Below are 16,794 nucleotides of genomic sequence, written 5' to 3' on the forward strand. Positions count from 1 at the left end.
CATGATATCATTCAACTCTCGGGCCCTTGAGAATTGAACGCATTACACACAATAATAAAACTTAGAATTAATGCTCAATTAAAATCAACATAATAACATCAACACATATTCATAAATTGGGCTACATCTGTAGCCTTAGAAAAAAAAGTTAGTTTATAATGAAAATAATAAAATCCATCATTCTTTTCGATGACATGAGTTCAAGAAAGAAAAATAAAAAGACTTCTCTAATCTATGAACGAGAGCTTCAATAATCCCGATCTCCAAACTAGTAGCCGTCTTTTTCTCTCCCTCAAAAAGCCCTTAAAACTTCTCAAAAATCCTTCTTTTATAGTCCTAGGGTTCTGATCTTAATTAGGAAAAGAGTAAATTTCTTAGCCCATTCAGATTCGGATTAGGATAATGCATCAACAATATAAGCCCGTGATCCATCGCCACAGTGGTGAGAACCATCGCCGCAGCGATAGTTCTTCCTGTCCAAGGCGTCCTTGATATTCAGAATTTGGTCAAGTTATAAACACAAAATTTGTAGCTCTCTGAATAATCTTTCCAACGCCATAAGAATCGTCAAATTCCGATTTCCACAGCTCAAGTTATGATCCAAACAGCAAAGCATGCTCATCTTGAAGAATTTTCAGATTTTACGTTGTATTTTTGACGCGTCACAACTTTGTCGTTTCAACTCCGATCCTTGCACCGTTTGTTCCTACTCGTCATGAATTCCATCGACATCATTTTTTTCCCTTCAAAAATGTGTTTGAGCATGAAAACACTCAAAATGCACCCGTGATCCCATAAATGGTATTTATGAAAGAATTAATTCAAATTCCACACTTTAAGCACATTTTTCCATAATAAACCAATTAAATCACTAAAAAAATATAAACATTCAAGCTCTTATCAATGAACCAAGTGAGCTGCATTTGCAAGCTGCTAAAAGAGTCCTCAGGTATGTTAGAGGATGTTCAGACCTGGGAATTTAATTCAGGAAAGTTGAAAAACTCAGCTTGTATGGCTTCACTGATAGTGATTGGGGTGGCTCCTTGGATGATATGAAAAGTACCTCTGGATATGTTTTTTTCCTGAATGCAGGTGCCATAAGCTGGATCTCAAAAAAGCAAGAAGTTGTAGCACAATCAACTGCAGAAGCTGAATATGTTGCTGCTGCTGCTGCTATTAACCAATTGGTTTGGCTGAGAAAATATTTGAAGGATTTAAGGCTGGAATAGACTCAAGGTAATGTGCTGTATTGTGACAACCAATCGGCAATTGTTATGTCCAAGAATCCGGTTCTCCATGGTCGCACAAAGCACATCAGAATCAAATATCATGTAGTGAGAGAGGCAGAGCAAAATGGTGAGGTAAAACTGATTCATTGCAAGGGAGAAGAGCAAGTGGCTGATATAATGACCAAATCCTTAGGCAGATACAAGTTTGAAGAATTAAGATTCAGACTTGGAGTTTCCAGCAAAAATATCAAGGAGTGTTGAAGTAAATGATATTTTGCTGGAAACTATTTTGCAATTTAGTTTGAAAGGTTGGCGCCAGATTTGAGCTAAAAAGGGGCTGTCTGTCAAGTACAGTTTTTGTCCAATTTGGAAATGTAATGTGTGATGTTTTAGGTGAGAACAGCCGGTAATTTAGGCCAGAATATCTCAATGTAATTTGTATTAGTCAAGAGTGGTTTAGATTGTATTATATTTAAAGATTATTCTCACTGTAAAGTGGTTGTAACAGTAGTGAAATGTGTCCATATATTTCTCTGTTTATGAATGAAAAAGTAGCATTTGGAAGAAGTTGACACTCTCTTTGTTTTAGCTCTCTCTCATGCGCGAAAACCTTTCTTTCTCTTAGCTAAATTGAACTCTGAAAAACCTACACTCTCAGAAATTTGAAACAACCAAACTAGCAGCAGCACCTTTTTCCTCTCCACAAAAGACATATTTTTCACCTTTTTTTCCCTTTTTCAGTGATGGTTGCAGCTCTTAGATCAGTTTACGTTTGGATGATTTTCAGTTTATCCTTTATTTTCTTGTGCTTATCTCAAAATGAAAACGAGTTCATCTATAATAATGGCTTCCATGAAGCCAATCTACAACTGGATGAAATCTCAATAATCTACCCCAAAGGTCTATTGCAGCTAACCAATACTTCTGAGAGGCAAGCAGGTCATGCTTTTTATCCATTCCCAATCAAATTCAACACATCTTCCCCTGAATCTCTTTCCTTTTCCACGAATTTTGTTTTTGCCATAGTTCCAGAATCGGTTAATATTGGCGGCCATGGCATAGCTTTTGTCATCTCACCGTCTATGAACTTTACTGGCGCTGTTGCAGGTTCTTGTTTGGGACTCTTCAATCTTAAAAACAATGGCCAGCCTACAAACCACATCTTAGCGATCGAGTTTGATAGTGCACAAAACCCTGCATTTTATGACATAGATGGAAACCATGTGGGAATTGATGTGAACGGCTTGATTTCTAATGAATCTGCTACAGCAACTTATTATTCGAATGAAGAACGGAAGAACAAAAGCTTAGTGCTCATGAGTGGAGATCCAATACAGGTTTGGATAGACTACGATGGTGCTGAAAAATTACTCAATGTGACTCTCTCTCCTGTTCGAATCGCAAAACCAGAAAGACCTCTCTTGTCAACGCCCCTCAATCTTTCTGAAGTTCTCTTGGACTCTATGTATGTAGGTTTCTCAGCCGCAACTGGCACAATGACAAGTGACCATTATATTCTAGGATGGAGCTTCAACAGAAGCGGACAAGCACAAAACATTGATGTCTCCAAGCTTCCTCCTGTTCCTGCACACGGGAAAGCAAGTAAGAAACCTGCACTACTGATGATTGTTGTGATTGTAGTAGCGGTGGCTGTGTTTTTTATGGTAGTCATTGTAGCTGCTTACATTGTGTGGAAGAAGAAATATGAAGAAGCATGTGAAGACTGGGAAAGGCAATATGGCCCCCAAAGGTTCCCTTATAAGAATCTCTATGAAGCAACTGGAGGTTTCAAGGACAAAGAGCTTATTGGAAAAGGAGGTTTTGGAAAGGTTTACAGAGGCGTCCTTCCTTCTAATGAACAAATCGCAGTCAAGAGAGTCTCTCACGATTCGAAACAAGGGATGAAGGAATTTGTGGCTGAGATTGTTAGCATGGGAAGGCTAAGGCATAGGAACTTGGTGCAACTCCGTGGCTATTGCAGGCGAAAGGGAGAATTTATTTTGGTCTATGATTATATGCCAAATGGAAGCCTGGACAAATTATTATACAGCAATACAGAGCCAAATCTTAATTGGTTTCAGCGATTTCGAATCATAAGAGGAATAGCTTCTGGCCTTCTCTACCTCCATGAAGAATGGGAACAAGTTGTTCTACATAGAGATATAAAACCGGGTAATGTTCTTTTAGATGCTGATCTAAATGGGAGGTTAGGTGATTTTGGCCTAGCTAAACTATATGACCACGATAGCAATCCGCAAACCACTAACCTTGTGGGAACTGTAGGTTATTTGGCTCCGGAGCTCATTAGAACTGGAAAGGCAACTACCAGCACGGATGTATTTGCTTTTGGGGCTTTTATGCTTGAGGTGGCTTGTGGAAGGAGGCCTATAGAGCAACAAGGTTACGGAGTGGGATATTTGGTTAAATGGGTAATCAATTGCTGGAAAAGAAGAGCTATCATCAATGCCAGTGATCCAAGATTAGATGGTATTTATGCAGAGGAGCAAATGGAGTTGGTACTGAAACTAGGGTTGTTTTGTTCACACCCTAACCCCGCAGCAAGGCCTAACATGAGACAGTTGATGCAGTATCTGGACGGTGATGCTACATTGCCAGATATATCACCTAATAGCAGTTCAATGGATGTGTTCTTAAATAGTAATAAAGCTTCTAATGGTGGAATGTCATTTCCCACATTGTTTGAAAGTAGTTCTGCGCAGACCGTGTCTGCTTGTGATTCAGTCCTCATAGAAGGTCGTTGAATCAAATATCTTACTTGCAATGAAGCCTTTCTTTGGACTAATCATGGTACATGTAAAAAGAAATATTGTTTCTAAAACTTTCTGCGAGTTTCTCAAATTGATAGTTCTTGTATCATTTTTACTTGTTATTGTACTATGTGAGACAATCTGGTTTGACTTTCCAAATATTGATTTGTAAATAAGACTATTAAAAAACATATAGGAGATCCAAATTCTCATTTTCAAGTGCACCTGAAGAAGGGGATTGAACTCTTAAAGCATACGAATTGACTTTTAACATATCTTGTGCCGCCGGGTTTTACTTGGTACCTCTTCCGCCAATACCATGCAATGCTCTACCTAAATTTCAAGCTAGAATTGTTTAATACGCAGCTATCAATTAAACAAAAGATTGAAATTTGTTGATGTCCAGATATGAGGTCAGCTAATCTAATTCCCTCATCATGTTATTGGAAGGGAGTATATTGAGACTTCAAGTAAGACATTTAAATAATTAGCATACCTAACTCATTAAATAAAATAATATTATTATAATAACATCCCCCCCCCAAAAAAAGCAAGATATTAGCATATAATAAAGAATGGTTTTTTTTCAACCAAGTAGTTGAGAAACAGTGTGATCCACAAATTAGTCTGAGTTCGCTTCTATAGATTTGATGTATGATGTGATAGATAGAGAAAATTTAGCTGATCGGCCGTCCCAAGTTTGGATTTAAAAAAATGGTCTTGCAACTGTTTACCATTTTTTATTTATTTAGAGAAGTTGACATGGCACAGTTAGGATCCATTAAACATGTAAAATGGGTTAAAATGAAAAGATTAAAACATATAAGGACACAATCATAATTAGTGAAAGTTTTTAAAATTTGAAAATTGAAAAAGAGCCCAAATATTCAAATTGCTTAATCGAAACCAATTAAGGCAAAAGTCGATATCTTCAATCCCTAAACGCATCTGTGCAATTTCCGACGATAACAGTCCACATTCCGGGAAATTTTCACACCCAAATTCAATCCTAAAGCTTCTTCCTTTATTAAAACTATGGCTGACATTAACAATGAGGAGGAAAACCCAACGCCTCTTCGAATCGTAGAGTCCGACTGCGCAAGCAGTTCAATGGCTGCTCCGGTGGATCCTCCGATCAGTGAAGGTGTTCCAGCAGCGGAGACGACGACGGCACAACAAGAGAGAGAACAGGAGCAAAACGGTTCTGAAGAGGAAGAGGAGGTCGGGCAAAATTCACGCCAGGAAGAGGAGTCCGACGAGAGTTCAGAGGAGGAGGAGGAGGCTGCCAAAGAGGAGAAGGCCGCCAAAGAAAAGGTATTTATAATTGCTGAGACCTAAGATCGCTTAAGTGATCCTTTGTGTCGCTTAAGCGATTGATGACTTTTACTCTTGGTTGCTTAAGCTATTTTGGATTACTTAAGAGTAAAAGCGATAAATCACTTAAGCGATATAAACGATCGCTTAAGCGATCTTAGATCTGGCAGATGTTGATTCTGCCTCGTACAAGATCACTTAAGCGATCTGTAATCACTTAAGCGACCAAGAGTAAAAGTGATGAATCGCTTTTACTCTTGGTCGCTTAAGCGATTCATCACTTTTACTCTTGGTCGCTTAAGCGATTTAAGATCGCTTAAGCGATCTCTTCCAAGGCTGAACCAAATCTGCCCAGATCTATAATCTCTTAAGCGATCCTTTGTATTACTTAAGCGATTTCAGATCGCTTAAGAGATCTTGTATGAGGCAGAATCATCTGCCCATCACTTAAGCGATTCTTCCGGAGCGTATTTTGTTTATATTTGATTTGGTTTAATTTTTTTGCTGATATTTTGTTTATATTGATTGTGCAGATTTTCCAGAGCGTAAACTATAGAGAGTACGGATTGGAGGTTGTAAGCGATACGGTACCGTACTTCCCTATGAGGGTGATAGAGAGGTCAAGTTGAGATGTTTTAACGAGAATAACGGGGATTTTAGGGACAGTGAGGAATGGTGAAAGGAGATTCAAAGAGACTTGTTTCAGTCATTTTTGGGATATGGACACAAAATGGAAAAAGACATTCTGGGGGTCGGGAGTGCATTATATGTTGCTGCACTCAATAAAAAGCAACAAAAAGCACGAAATGTGGTTCATGGTGGATGGAAAGCCAGTACGTTTCGGGATGATGGAATATGCGTTGGTGACTGGCTTAAGATGTGGGGAATTGCCAGGTGAGGTTGAGGAAAAAAGAATAACGGACAGTACGGGAGCCAAAAGGTTGGCTAACAAGGTTTTGGCGGGGAACAAGTCTATTAAGGCACAGGAATTAGAGGACAGGTTAAAAGATGGTGAGTTTAACGATTCAGAGACGTTCAAACTGTGCTTGGTATTGTTCTTACATTCGATCCTAATGGCTAGTGACTCAACAAAAGCCATTGATATTGATTGGGTGAAGTTTGTAAGCAACTTGAACTTCTTTAATGCTTATCCGTGGGGACGGGTATCATTTAAGCGAACCATGGAGTCCCTGCAAGCAAAAGACCTGGCGTTAAAGCACTCCCAATGGGCCGAGAAGAATAGACCGGCCACGTACAATTTGTTTGGCTTCCCATGGGCAATGCAGGTAAATATTAATAGCTTTTTGTTATATTTTTTTTAATATATGTGTTTGAATTATGATATGGACTGTTTTTTTACAATGTAGGCTTGGATGTATGAGGTCATCCCTGTCCTGGCTAAGGCAGGGGGGAGGATTAGGGCTTCGGTTGTGCAACAGACATTTCCTAGGATGTTGCGGTGGCACGACCAGAAGTGTACCCATTCGGATTATGAGCAAATAGAGATTGAAATTCAATCAGCTCGGGTAAGATTAAAGGATTAAGCTTGAACATGCACTTGCTTTAAAATGTCGATTAAATCTGATTGATTTTGTTTCTTATTGCAGGGGGTTGTCCGTCCCTTCCTCACCGCTACTGGGGGTGAAGCGCAACAGCACTATGTCACATCTTTCCGAGCACTGGAGGATCAAAGGGATGAAGGGATAGACCGCCTGACGCGGGACCTACAAGGGGTCACACATGTGAGGGCAGTTGCAGGGCCACTGCTTGAGAATGTGGTTGACGCCGAGGAGGATGAAGGCGCAATCGGTGGGAGGGAGGAGGAGGGGAGGGAGGAAGAGGTTCGTATGCCTCAGCAAACCGGTACAACAAGTACCGCTTTGCCGAGGCGTCGGGGTCGGGAGAGTGAGGTGGTTGACCTCATAAAGAGTTTGTTTGATAAGATGGAAGAGCAGTTGAAAAGGGTGGAGGAGAAAGTGGATAAGGTGGCAGAGAAAGTTGTTAGGGTGGAGGAGGAAGTTGGTAGGGTGCAGGAGGAAGTTGGTAGAGTATTGAAGGCGGTTAAAGTGCAACCTGGGCTGAAAAGAGAGAGCCGAAAGAGCAGGTTTGTGAAATCGCCTTACACCGTACTAACACGTGGAATTAAGAGGAAAACAAAGAACAAATTGAGGAAGAAGCCAAAATTGAGGGGGTTAAAGAGGTTTCTAGAGGAAGTGGGGCAGTTATAATGGAGGAGGTTAAGGCGGGAGGCGAAGGAAGCGGGGATGTACAAATGGAGGAAGGGGGAGGAAGCGGGCAAGCAAAAATGGAGTCCACTGTCAATTTGTATAGGCCAATAGAGGAGGAAAAGAAAAAAACCCTTCTATGCCTATTACAATGAATCTGGAAGTGATGCCCTTGTAAAGTGTAAGACCGGGGATTATTCTCGGGATTGGTTTGAAAAGATTTTGACGATGGGCAGCTGGGTTCACGACTCAGTAAGTTATTTTCGATTAATTTTCCTTATTTTTGCTTATGTTTTCCATGAGGTATTGTATACTTATCATGTTGTTTTTATTTGATGCAGCACATCGATGAGGTATTGGCACTGATGAGGCTGCGAAAAACTAGCAATGGTGATCTACTGTATCCCGATTGTGCCATCACCGATGTGGCCTTTGGCCAAACACTGGTATCGACATATTGCAATTTATTGAAAAAGGCTATTGGTACATCTGTAGCAAAAGGAGCCAAGTGAAAACGATTGGGCACAAAAGACTTGGACTGCGTCGCTAATGATTTTAAGTTTGATGATAGGATGATGCAGTATGTAATGGGGGACAGGCCCAAATATGGCCACACTTGGGCAAAGGTTAAAAGTGCCTACTACATCATCCTGGTCAAGGAAATGCACTGGATAGCAATCGTCGCGCTCTTAGAGGAGAGGTTGCTGAAGATCCTTGACTGCAACGCGACAATTTGTCAAGACAAGCAGTTGGAGGCCGAGTTGGAGCCACTGTCTGTGTTGTTCCCATAGCTGTTACGCGAGAGCGAGATGTTTGAGCACTTCAGTGATGAAGCATTGACGGGAAAGTGGCCACTCAAGCGCGTTCCTGTCCCAACAAATGAGTCAAGGTAAATTTTGTATAAAACTAACTTACATAATAGAATTGTTCTAAAAGTTGGTTCTAATGCTAATGTCATCTTCCTATTGTAGTGCTAATTGTGGGGCATATGCCCTAAAATTTATTCAGTTCGACATGACCAACAGCCCGATGGACGGATTGAATGACGAAACAATGACCATCTTTCGGGAGCGCTGGGCTGTTGAGTGCTTCCATGGGGAAATGGATCCGTTTTGAGTGACCACAACCCAATGAAAAGGTTTGGAACTTGTACTTTTAATTTTGTAGTTTATTTGATGTTGATGTTGATACTTGGGTTGTGGTGCTGATGCTGTAGGTGTCATGCTTATACACAGCTTTACCGAAATAGACGGACTCAGTGAACTTTTCAATCTTGCACTTCATAACTTGGGTTCGTGAAGAGAGAAAATTTTACTCCCTGGACATCCCAACTTTCCATTTAACAAATAGGCCCTGAAAAACTTTTTGTTTTTTTGTGTTTTATTTAAAAAAGCTGACGTGGCTGCAGGTGTGCCTGATAATTTTGCAGGTTGCTAGAAAACAATGAGAGGGAACTCCTCAAATTGGCTTGGGCTGTCAGAGTAGGCTGCTGGCAAGGCATCTGCAATCAAAGCTGGTGGCCAGGAGGAGGTATCTGCAATCAAGGCTGCTGGCAAGCCATGGTACCATGAAATGATCTCAGACAGTGATTTCGCCGAATTTGAAAACTTCTCAAAGTGGCAGCATCTGCAACCAAGGCTGCTGGCAAGGCATGGTACCAAAGAATGATCTCAAATAGTGATTATACCGAATTCCAAAACTTGTCAAAGTGGCTTAGGATTTATTCATTTTTGGCACTATTATGAATGATTTTAAGTTTTAACTTTCAATTACATTGATGTTTCTTATATTTTGATCTGTGATGGATTAGATTGATATAAATGACTTCATTTTGCTGCTTATTCTTTTCTTATTTGGGAGGAAAATTAGTTATTAATGATAGATTATTACATAATTTAGGAGAAATGTAGGATTCTTCTCTTTTTGTCATGATCGCTTAAGCGATATATGAGCGACCACATATATCTCTTAAGCGATCAAGATTTTTTCTCAAATGATCGCTTAAGAGATCTGAAATCGCTTAAGCGACCAAGATTAAAAGTGAAGAATCGCATAAGAGATACCAGAGGATCGCTTAAGCGATCATAGATCTGGGCATATTTTATTCTGTCTCGGAAGAGATCGCTTAAGCAATCTTAAATCGCTAAAGCGACCAAGAGTAAAAGCGAAGAATCGCTTAAGCGATACTAGAGGATCACTTAAGCGATCATCTATCTGGGCAGATTTTATTCTGCCTCGGAAAAGATCGCTTAAGCGATCAAAAATTGGTTAAGAGACTAAGAGTAAAAGCGAGGAATCGCTTAAGCAATACAACAGGATCGCTTAAGCGATCATAGATCTGGGCAGATTTTATTCTGCCTCGGAAGAGATCGCTTAAGCAACCAAGAGTAAAAGTGAGGAATCGCTTAAGCGATACAAGAGGATCGCTTAAGCGATCATAGATTTGGGCAGATTTTATTCTGCCTCAGAAGAGATCGCTTAAGCGATCCTAAATCACTTAAGCGACCAAGAGTAAAAGCGAGGAATCGCTTAAGCGATACAAGAGGATCGCTTAAGCGATCATAGATTTGGGCAGATTTTATTCTGCCTCAGAAGAGATCGCTTAAGCGATCTTAAATCGCTTAAGCGACCAAGAGTAAAAGCGAGTAATTGCTTAAGCGATACCAGAGGATCGCTTAAGCGATCATCTATCTGGGCAGATTTTATTTTGCCTTGGAAGAGATCGCTTAACCGACCAAGCCCCACTAACTAAACACGTAAAATAGATTAAAATGAAAGGATTAAAACATATTTGGGCCGAATAGACATAATAAAAGTTTTTAAAATTTGAAATTTCTCAAAACAAGCCCCACTAACTATTCACCTCGCTTAATCGAAATTCATTAGGGCAAAAATCGATTTCTTGAACCAAAGGGAGATAGGTGATTTCCGATCCAACCCATAAATTTCCACACCATATTCAATAGTAAACTCAATTTCTTGAACCCTAAACGAAATATAGTCACGATTTCTAGTGATAAGTCACGATTTTCTATTGATTTCTTGAACCCTAAAATCGATTTCTTGAACCTTAAAATCGATTTCTTGAACCCTAAACGGAATCTGCGCGATTTCTGGCGATACAACCCACATTTCCGATCCAAACTACAAATTTTCACACCAAATTCAACCAAAACCATGGCTGACACTCACAATGATGATGATAACCCAACGCCACTTCGAATCCTAGATTCTGGTGGCGCAAGCAGTTCAATGGCTGCTCCAGTGAATCATCCGATCAGTGAACGTGGTCGACAGGGAGAGAAGACGCTGGCGGCACAAGAACAGAGGGAAGAATCATCAAACGGTTTTGAAGACGAGGAGTCAGGCGATAATTCAGGCCAGGAGGAGGATTCCAGCGAGAATTCAGGGCAGGAGGAGTCTTCTGAGGATTCAGGCGACGAGGAGGAGGCTGGCAAGAACGAGCAGGCCGCCGAAGCAAGGGTACATCCTGAACTGTCGCTTAAGCGATCATTTGTATCGCTTAAGCGATTAACCTCTTTTACTCTATCTTCCCAGATCTAAGATCGCTTAAGCGATATTAAAGGATCGCTTAAGCGATTGATTAAGTTGACTCTTGGTCACTTAAGTGATTTCAGATCGCTTAAGCGATCTTTTCGAGGCAGAATCATAGATGTAAGATCGCTTAGGTGATCGTTTGTGTCGCTTAAGAGATTCTTTCAGTTTACTTTTGGTCGCTTAAGCGATCTTGCAGGAGGCAGAGTCAAGATCTCTTAAGTGATATGAAATTTCTTAACCAACCACAGTCGTAATTTTTTGTTGCTGATATTTTTTTTATTAGTTGTTTTGGTTTATTTTTGTTGCTGACATTTTATTTATATTGATTGTCCAGATTGTGCGGGCTGTAAACATCACAGACTACGAGTTAGACCTTATAAGCGATAAGGTGCCCTACTTCCCTACAAGGGTGATGGTCAGGTCAAGTTAGGAAGTTTTTGACAGAATACAGGACATTTTAGATGGAATTAGGAATGGTAACAGAGATTTCAGTCGTACTTGTTTTGGTAACTTTTTAGGACTCGGAAATCATTGGAAAAAGGCATTTTGAGGGCAGGGAGTGCATTACAAGTTGCTGCACTCAGTAAGATGCAATAAAAAAAAATGTGGTTTGTGGTAGGCGGAAAGCCACTACGTTTTGGCATGATAGAATATGCCCTGGTGACGGGCTTAGGAAGTGGGGAAGTGCCAGATAAGAAGGCAGAGGCAGTAAAGAATAGTTAGGGAGCCATACAGTTTTGTAATAAGGTTTTGCAGGGGGCTAAGTCTATTACAGCACAGGGTTTAGAAAAAAGTCTAGAAACAGTTGAATATACTGATAAAGAGAAGATAAAAGTGTGCTTGGTTTTGTTTTTACATTCGATCTTATTGGCTGGTGACTCAACAAAGGCTGTTGAGAAAGATTGGTTGTTGTTTGCAAGCAACTTGAAGTTCTTTAATTCTTATCCATGGGGACTGAAATCATATGAGTGAACTATCAGCAGCCTGAAAAAAGTAGACACGAAGTTAAAGCAGTCCCAATGGGATGGGAAGGATAAACCAAGCACGTACAATTTGTTTGGCTTCCCATGGGCAATGCAGGTAAATATTAATAGCTTTTTATTATATTTTTCGTAACATATGTGTTTGAATTATGATACGGACTGTTTTTTTTTTTTTTTTACAATATAGGCTTGGATGTGTGAGGCCATCCCTGTTTTCGCTAAGAGGGTAGGGGGGAGGAGCAACAGTTTGGATGTACAACAGTAATTTCCTAGGATGTTGCGGTAGCATGTCCAGAGGTACACCTATTCGGATTATGAGCAAATAGACGTTGAGATTCAAGCAGCTGGCGTAAGATTAAAGGACTAAGCTTTTGCATATGCAGTTGCTTTAAAATGTCACTTTAATCTGATTGATTTTGTTTCTTATTGCAGGGACTCGTCCATCCCTTTCTCACCGCTACTGGGGCTGAAGCGGAAGAGGACTATGTCAAATCTTTCAACGCATTGGAGGATGCAAGGGATGAAGGGATAGACCGCCTGATGTGGAACCTAGAAGGGGTCACGCATGTGATGGCAGTTGTGGGGCCACTGCTTCACAACGTGGTTGATGCCGAGGAGTATGAAGCTCCAATTAGTCGGAGGTCCGAGGAGGAGGAGGAGAAGAGGGAGGAAGAGGTTCGTATGCCTCAGCAAATCGATACAACAAGTACCGCTTTGCCAAGACATCGGCATCGGGAGAATGAGGTTGTTGACCTAATAAACGGCTTGTTTGAGAGTTCTACAATAGCCGTTTATGCAAGGTTTGACAAGATGGAAGAGTGCATGAAAAGGGTGGAGGAGAAAGTGGATAAGCTGGGAGAGAAGGTTGGTATAGTGGAGGAGGAAGTTGGTGGAGAATTAAAGGCGGTTAAAGTGCAAACTGGCTTGAAAAGAGAGAGTCGGAAGAGCAAGTTTGTGAAATCGCCTTACATGGTAGTGACACAGGGAAAGAAGAAGAAAATTAAGAAACAAATGGAGGAAGAACCAGAAATAGAGGTTGAGGAGGTTGGAGGAGGAAGTGGGCCGGTGATAATGGAGGAGGGCGAGGTGGGAGGCGAAGGAAGCGGGGATGTAAAAATGGAGGAAGTGGGCAAGAGAAATTGCAGTCAAATGTCGATTTGTATAGGCCAATGGAGGAAAAGAAAAAACTCTTCTATGCCTATTACAATGGATCAGGAAGTGATGGCCATATAAAGTGTAAGACAGGGGATTATCCCCGGGAATGGTTTAGGAAGTTGTTGACGATGGGCATGTGGCTTGAGGACTCGGTGAGTTATTTTTGCTTAATTTTCCTTATTTTTGCCTATGTTTTCCATACTTATCTTATTGTTTTTATTTGATGCAGCATATCGATGAGATATTGGCACTGATGAGGCTAAGACAAACTACTGATGGTGATCTATTGTATCCTGACTGTGCCATCACTGATGTGGCATTTGGCCAAAGGCTTGTTTTGGCATATCGCACTTTACTTAAAAATGTCGTTGCTAGTGGTGCAGTAAAAGGACCGAAGCGAAAAAGATTGGCCCCGGTACAGTTGGACTGCATCCCTGATGATTTTCATTTTGATGACAGAATTATGCAGTATATACGGGGGGAGCAGCCCAAATATGGCCACAGTTGGGCCTTTGTTAAAAAAGTGTACTGCATCATCCTCGTCAAAGAGATTCACTGGATAGCAGTCATTGAGCATCTAGAGGAGGGGTTGCTGAAGATCCTTGACTGCAACCCCACTATTTGTCAAGACAAGCAGTTGCAGGTGGAGTTGAAGCCACTGTCCAGGTTGTTCCCGCTGCTGTTGCGTGATAGCGGGATGTTTGGGCACTTGGGTGATGAAGTACTAACCGAAAAGTGGCCAATTAAGCGCTCTACCGGCCCAATAAATGAGTCAAGGTAACTTCTGTATAAAACTAACTTATATAATACAATTGTTCTATAAGTTTATTCTAATGCTAATGTCTCTTCCTATTGTAGTGCTGAATGTGAGGTATATGCCCTGAAATTTATTGAGTTCGACATGACCAACACCCGATGGATGGGTTGAATGACGAAACAATGAGAGAATCTCGGGAGGGTTGGGCTGTCGACTGCTTCCATGGGCAGATGGATCCGTTTTGAGTGAGCAGAACCTAATAAAAAGGTATGAAACTTCTCAAACAAAGGTTGGTTGGCAAGAGGAGAGGAGGCATCTGCAATAAAGGCTGCTGGGAAGGCATGGTACAAAACAATGATTTCAGAGAGGTTGCTGGCAGTGTATAGGAAATTTTTGTAAAGAATTGGATATGACATTTGGGAGATAATTTTTTTTGTCCATATAAGATATCTCATTAGTAGGTTGAATTTACTATATATGGTGTGATCATTTGCTTCACCCAAGCCGGATAATGGTTTTTTTAGAGTTTTGTTTCATTTTGTGTATCACTACAATGTGTGAAATACTGGTGTGATTATTTGATTCACCTAAGTTGGGGGTAATGGTTAGCTTGTTCATATATTTCGATATTTGCCGCATCCCATGCCTATTTTTTATTTTCTGTTTCGATTACATTGATGTCTCACATATTTTGATTTGTGATGAATTTGATTGATACAAATTTTTTTTGGATTTGGGAGGGAAATTAGTGATGTACAAATGTTTCCTAAATGACTAACTTTTCCAGATATGATCGCTTAAGCGATCTAAAATCGCTTAAGCGACCAAGAGTCTATTACGAAGCATTACTTAAGCGATACGTCAGATCACTTAAGCGATTACCCATCTGTGCAGATGTTCCTTCTGCCTTAACAAAGATCGCTTAAGCGACAGAGACTCATTTAGGAAGCATCGCTTAAGCGATACATAAGATCGCTTAAGAGATCATAGATCTGGGCAGCTATTCATTCTGCCCAGGACAAGATCGCTTAAGCGTTCTGCCCAGATCTATGATCGCTTAAGCAATCTAAGATCGCTTAAGCGATCATAGATCTAGGCAGATTCTTTCTGCCTTGGCCAAGATCGCTTAAGTAATTTGAGATTGCTTAAGTGATCAAGAGTGTTTTACGAAAATCGCATAAGCGATACAAATGGATAGCTTAAGCGACCAGGAGTAAAAGCCATGAATCGCTTAAGCGATACATAAGATCGCTTAAGCGATCATAGATCTGGGTAGTTATTCATTCTGCCCAGGACAAGATCGCTTAAGCGATACATGAGATTGCTTAAGCGATCATAGATCTGGACAGATTCATTCTGTCTTGGACAAGATCGCTTAAGAGATTTAAGATCGCTTAAGCGATCAAGAGTGTTTTACGAAAATCGCTTAAGCAATACAAATGGATAGCTTAAGCGACCAGGAGTAAAAGCAATGAATCGCTTAAGCGATACATGAGATCGCTTAAGCGATCATAGATCGAGGCAGATTCATTCTGCCTTGGCCATGATTGCTTAAGTGATTTGAGATCGCTTAAGCAATCAAGAGTGTTTTACGAAAATCGCTTAAGCGATACAACTGGATGGCTTAAGCGATTTTCGATCTGGGCATCTGCCGCGAGTTAGATCTCTTAAGTGATTACCGATCGCTTAAGCGAGCAGGAGTAAAAGCAACGAATCGCTTAAGTGTTCCTATGTATTCGGATATTATTTATTGTATTTCAGAGCATTGGTTTAGCGATTAACGCTATGCTAAACATATAGGGTTTACGATTCGTTCAGTGGACTATGACCGTTATTATATTTATATTAAACCATCATAGTTCTTTTACGTCAGTATGAAACATATCAAGTGTAGATATGTCTATCTAAACATATGGGTTTACGATTCATCTTGTGGACTATGACCGTTATTATATTTATATTAACATATAGTTCTTTTACGTCAGTATGAAACATATAAAGTGTAGAATGTTACGTCTATGTAAACTTATAGTTTTCGATTCGTTCAATGGACTATGACCGTTATTATATTATATTAACTATAGTTCTTTTACGTCAGTATGAAACATATAAAGTGTAGAATGTTTACGTCTAGGCTAAACATATAGGGTTTTACGATTCGTTCGAGATTATGACCATTATTATATTTATATTACATACAGTTTTTACGTCAGTATGAAACATATAGGTGTAGAATGTTTACGTCTATGCTAAACATATAGGGTTTACAATCGTCTTTTGGCTATGACCGTTTTATATTTATATTAAACATATAGTTCTTTTACGTCAGTATGAAACATTAAAGTGTAGAATGTTTACGTCTAGCTAAACATATAGGGTATACGATTCGTTCAGTGGACTAGTGGACTATGACCGTTATTATAATTATATTAAACATATAGTTCTTTTACGTCAGTATGAAACATATATTGTAGAATGTTTACGTCTATGCTAAACATATAGGGTTTACGATTCGTCTTTGTGGACTATGACCGTTATTATATTTATATTAACATATAGTTCTTTTACGTCAGTATAAAACATATAGTGTAGATGTTTACCTCTTGCTAACATATAGGGTTACGTTCGTCTTTGGGACTATGACCGTTTTATATTTATATTTAACATATAGTTAATTACGTCAGTTATGAAACTATGAAGTGTAGAATATGTCTATGCTAAACATATAGGGTTTACGATTCACTTTTGTGGACTATGACCATATTAATTTATATTAAACATAAGTTCTTTCGTCAGTATGAAACA

At 39.9% G+C, this 16,794-nt stretch overlaps 1 protein-coding gene across 2 annotated transcripts; it reads left to right on the forward strand.

Annotated features, from left to right (window-relative positions):
* Positions 1–1,801: 1,801 nt before the first annotated feature.
* On the forward strand, positions 1,802–4,073 carry LOC116145027 (L-type lectin-domain containing receptor kinase I.8-like). Of its 2 annotated transcripts, XM_031430479.1 has the most exons (2): positions 1,802–3,401; positions 3,513–4,073. In XM_031430479.1, the coding sequence occupies exons 1-2, from the start codon at positions 1,973–1,975 to the stop codon at positions 3,989–3,991; spliced, it is 1,908 nt and encodes a 635-aa protein (XP_031286339.1). In that variant the 5' UTR covers positions 1,802–1,972; the 3' UTR covers positions 3,992–4,073. The 2 variants fall into 2 exon arrangements, with proteins under 2 accessions (XP_031286339.1, XP_031286338.1); XM_031430478.1 differs by having other exon boundaries at positions 1,802–4,073.
* The last annotated feature ends 12,721 nt before the right edge of the window (positions 4,074–16,794 follow it).

The sequence above is a fragment of the Pistacia vera genome, unplaced genomic scaffold, assembly GCF_008641045.1.
Source record: "Pistacia vera cultivar Batoury unplaced genomic scaffold, PisVer_v2 Contig46, whole genome shotgun sequence".
Classification (NCBI taxonomy): domain Eukaryota; kingdom Viridiplantae; phylum Streptophyta; class Magnoliopsida; order Sapindales; family Anacardiaceae; genus Pistacia; species Pistacia vera.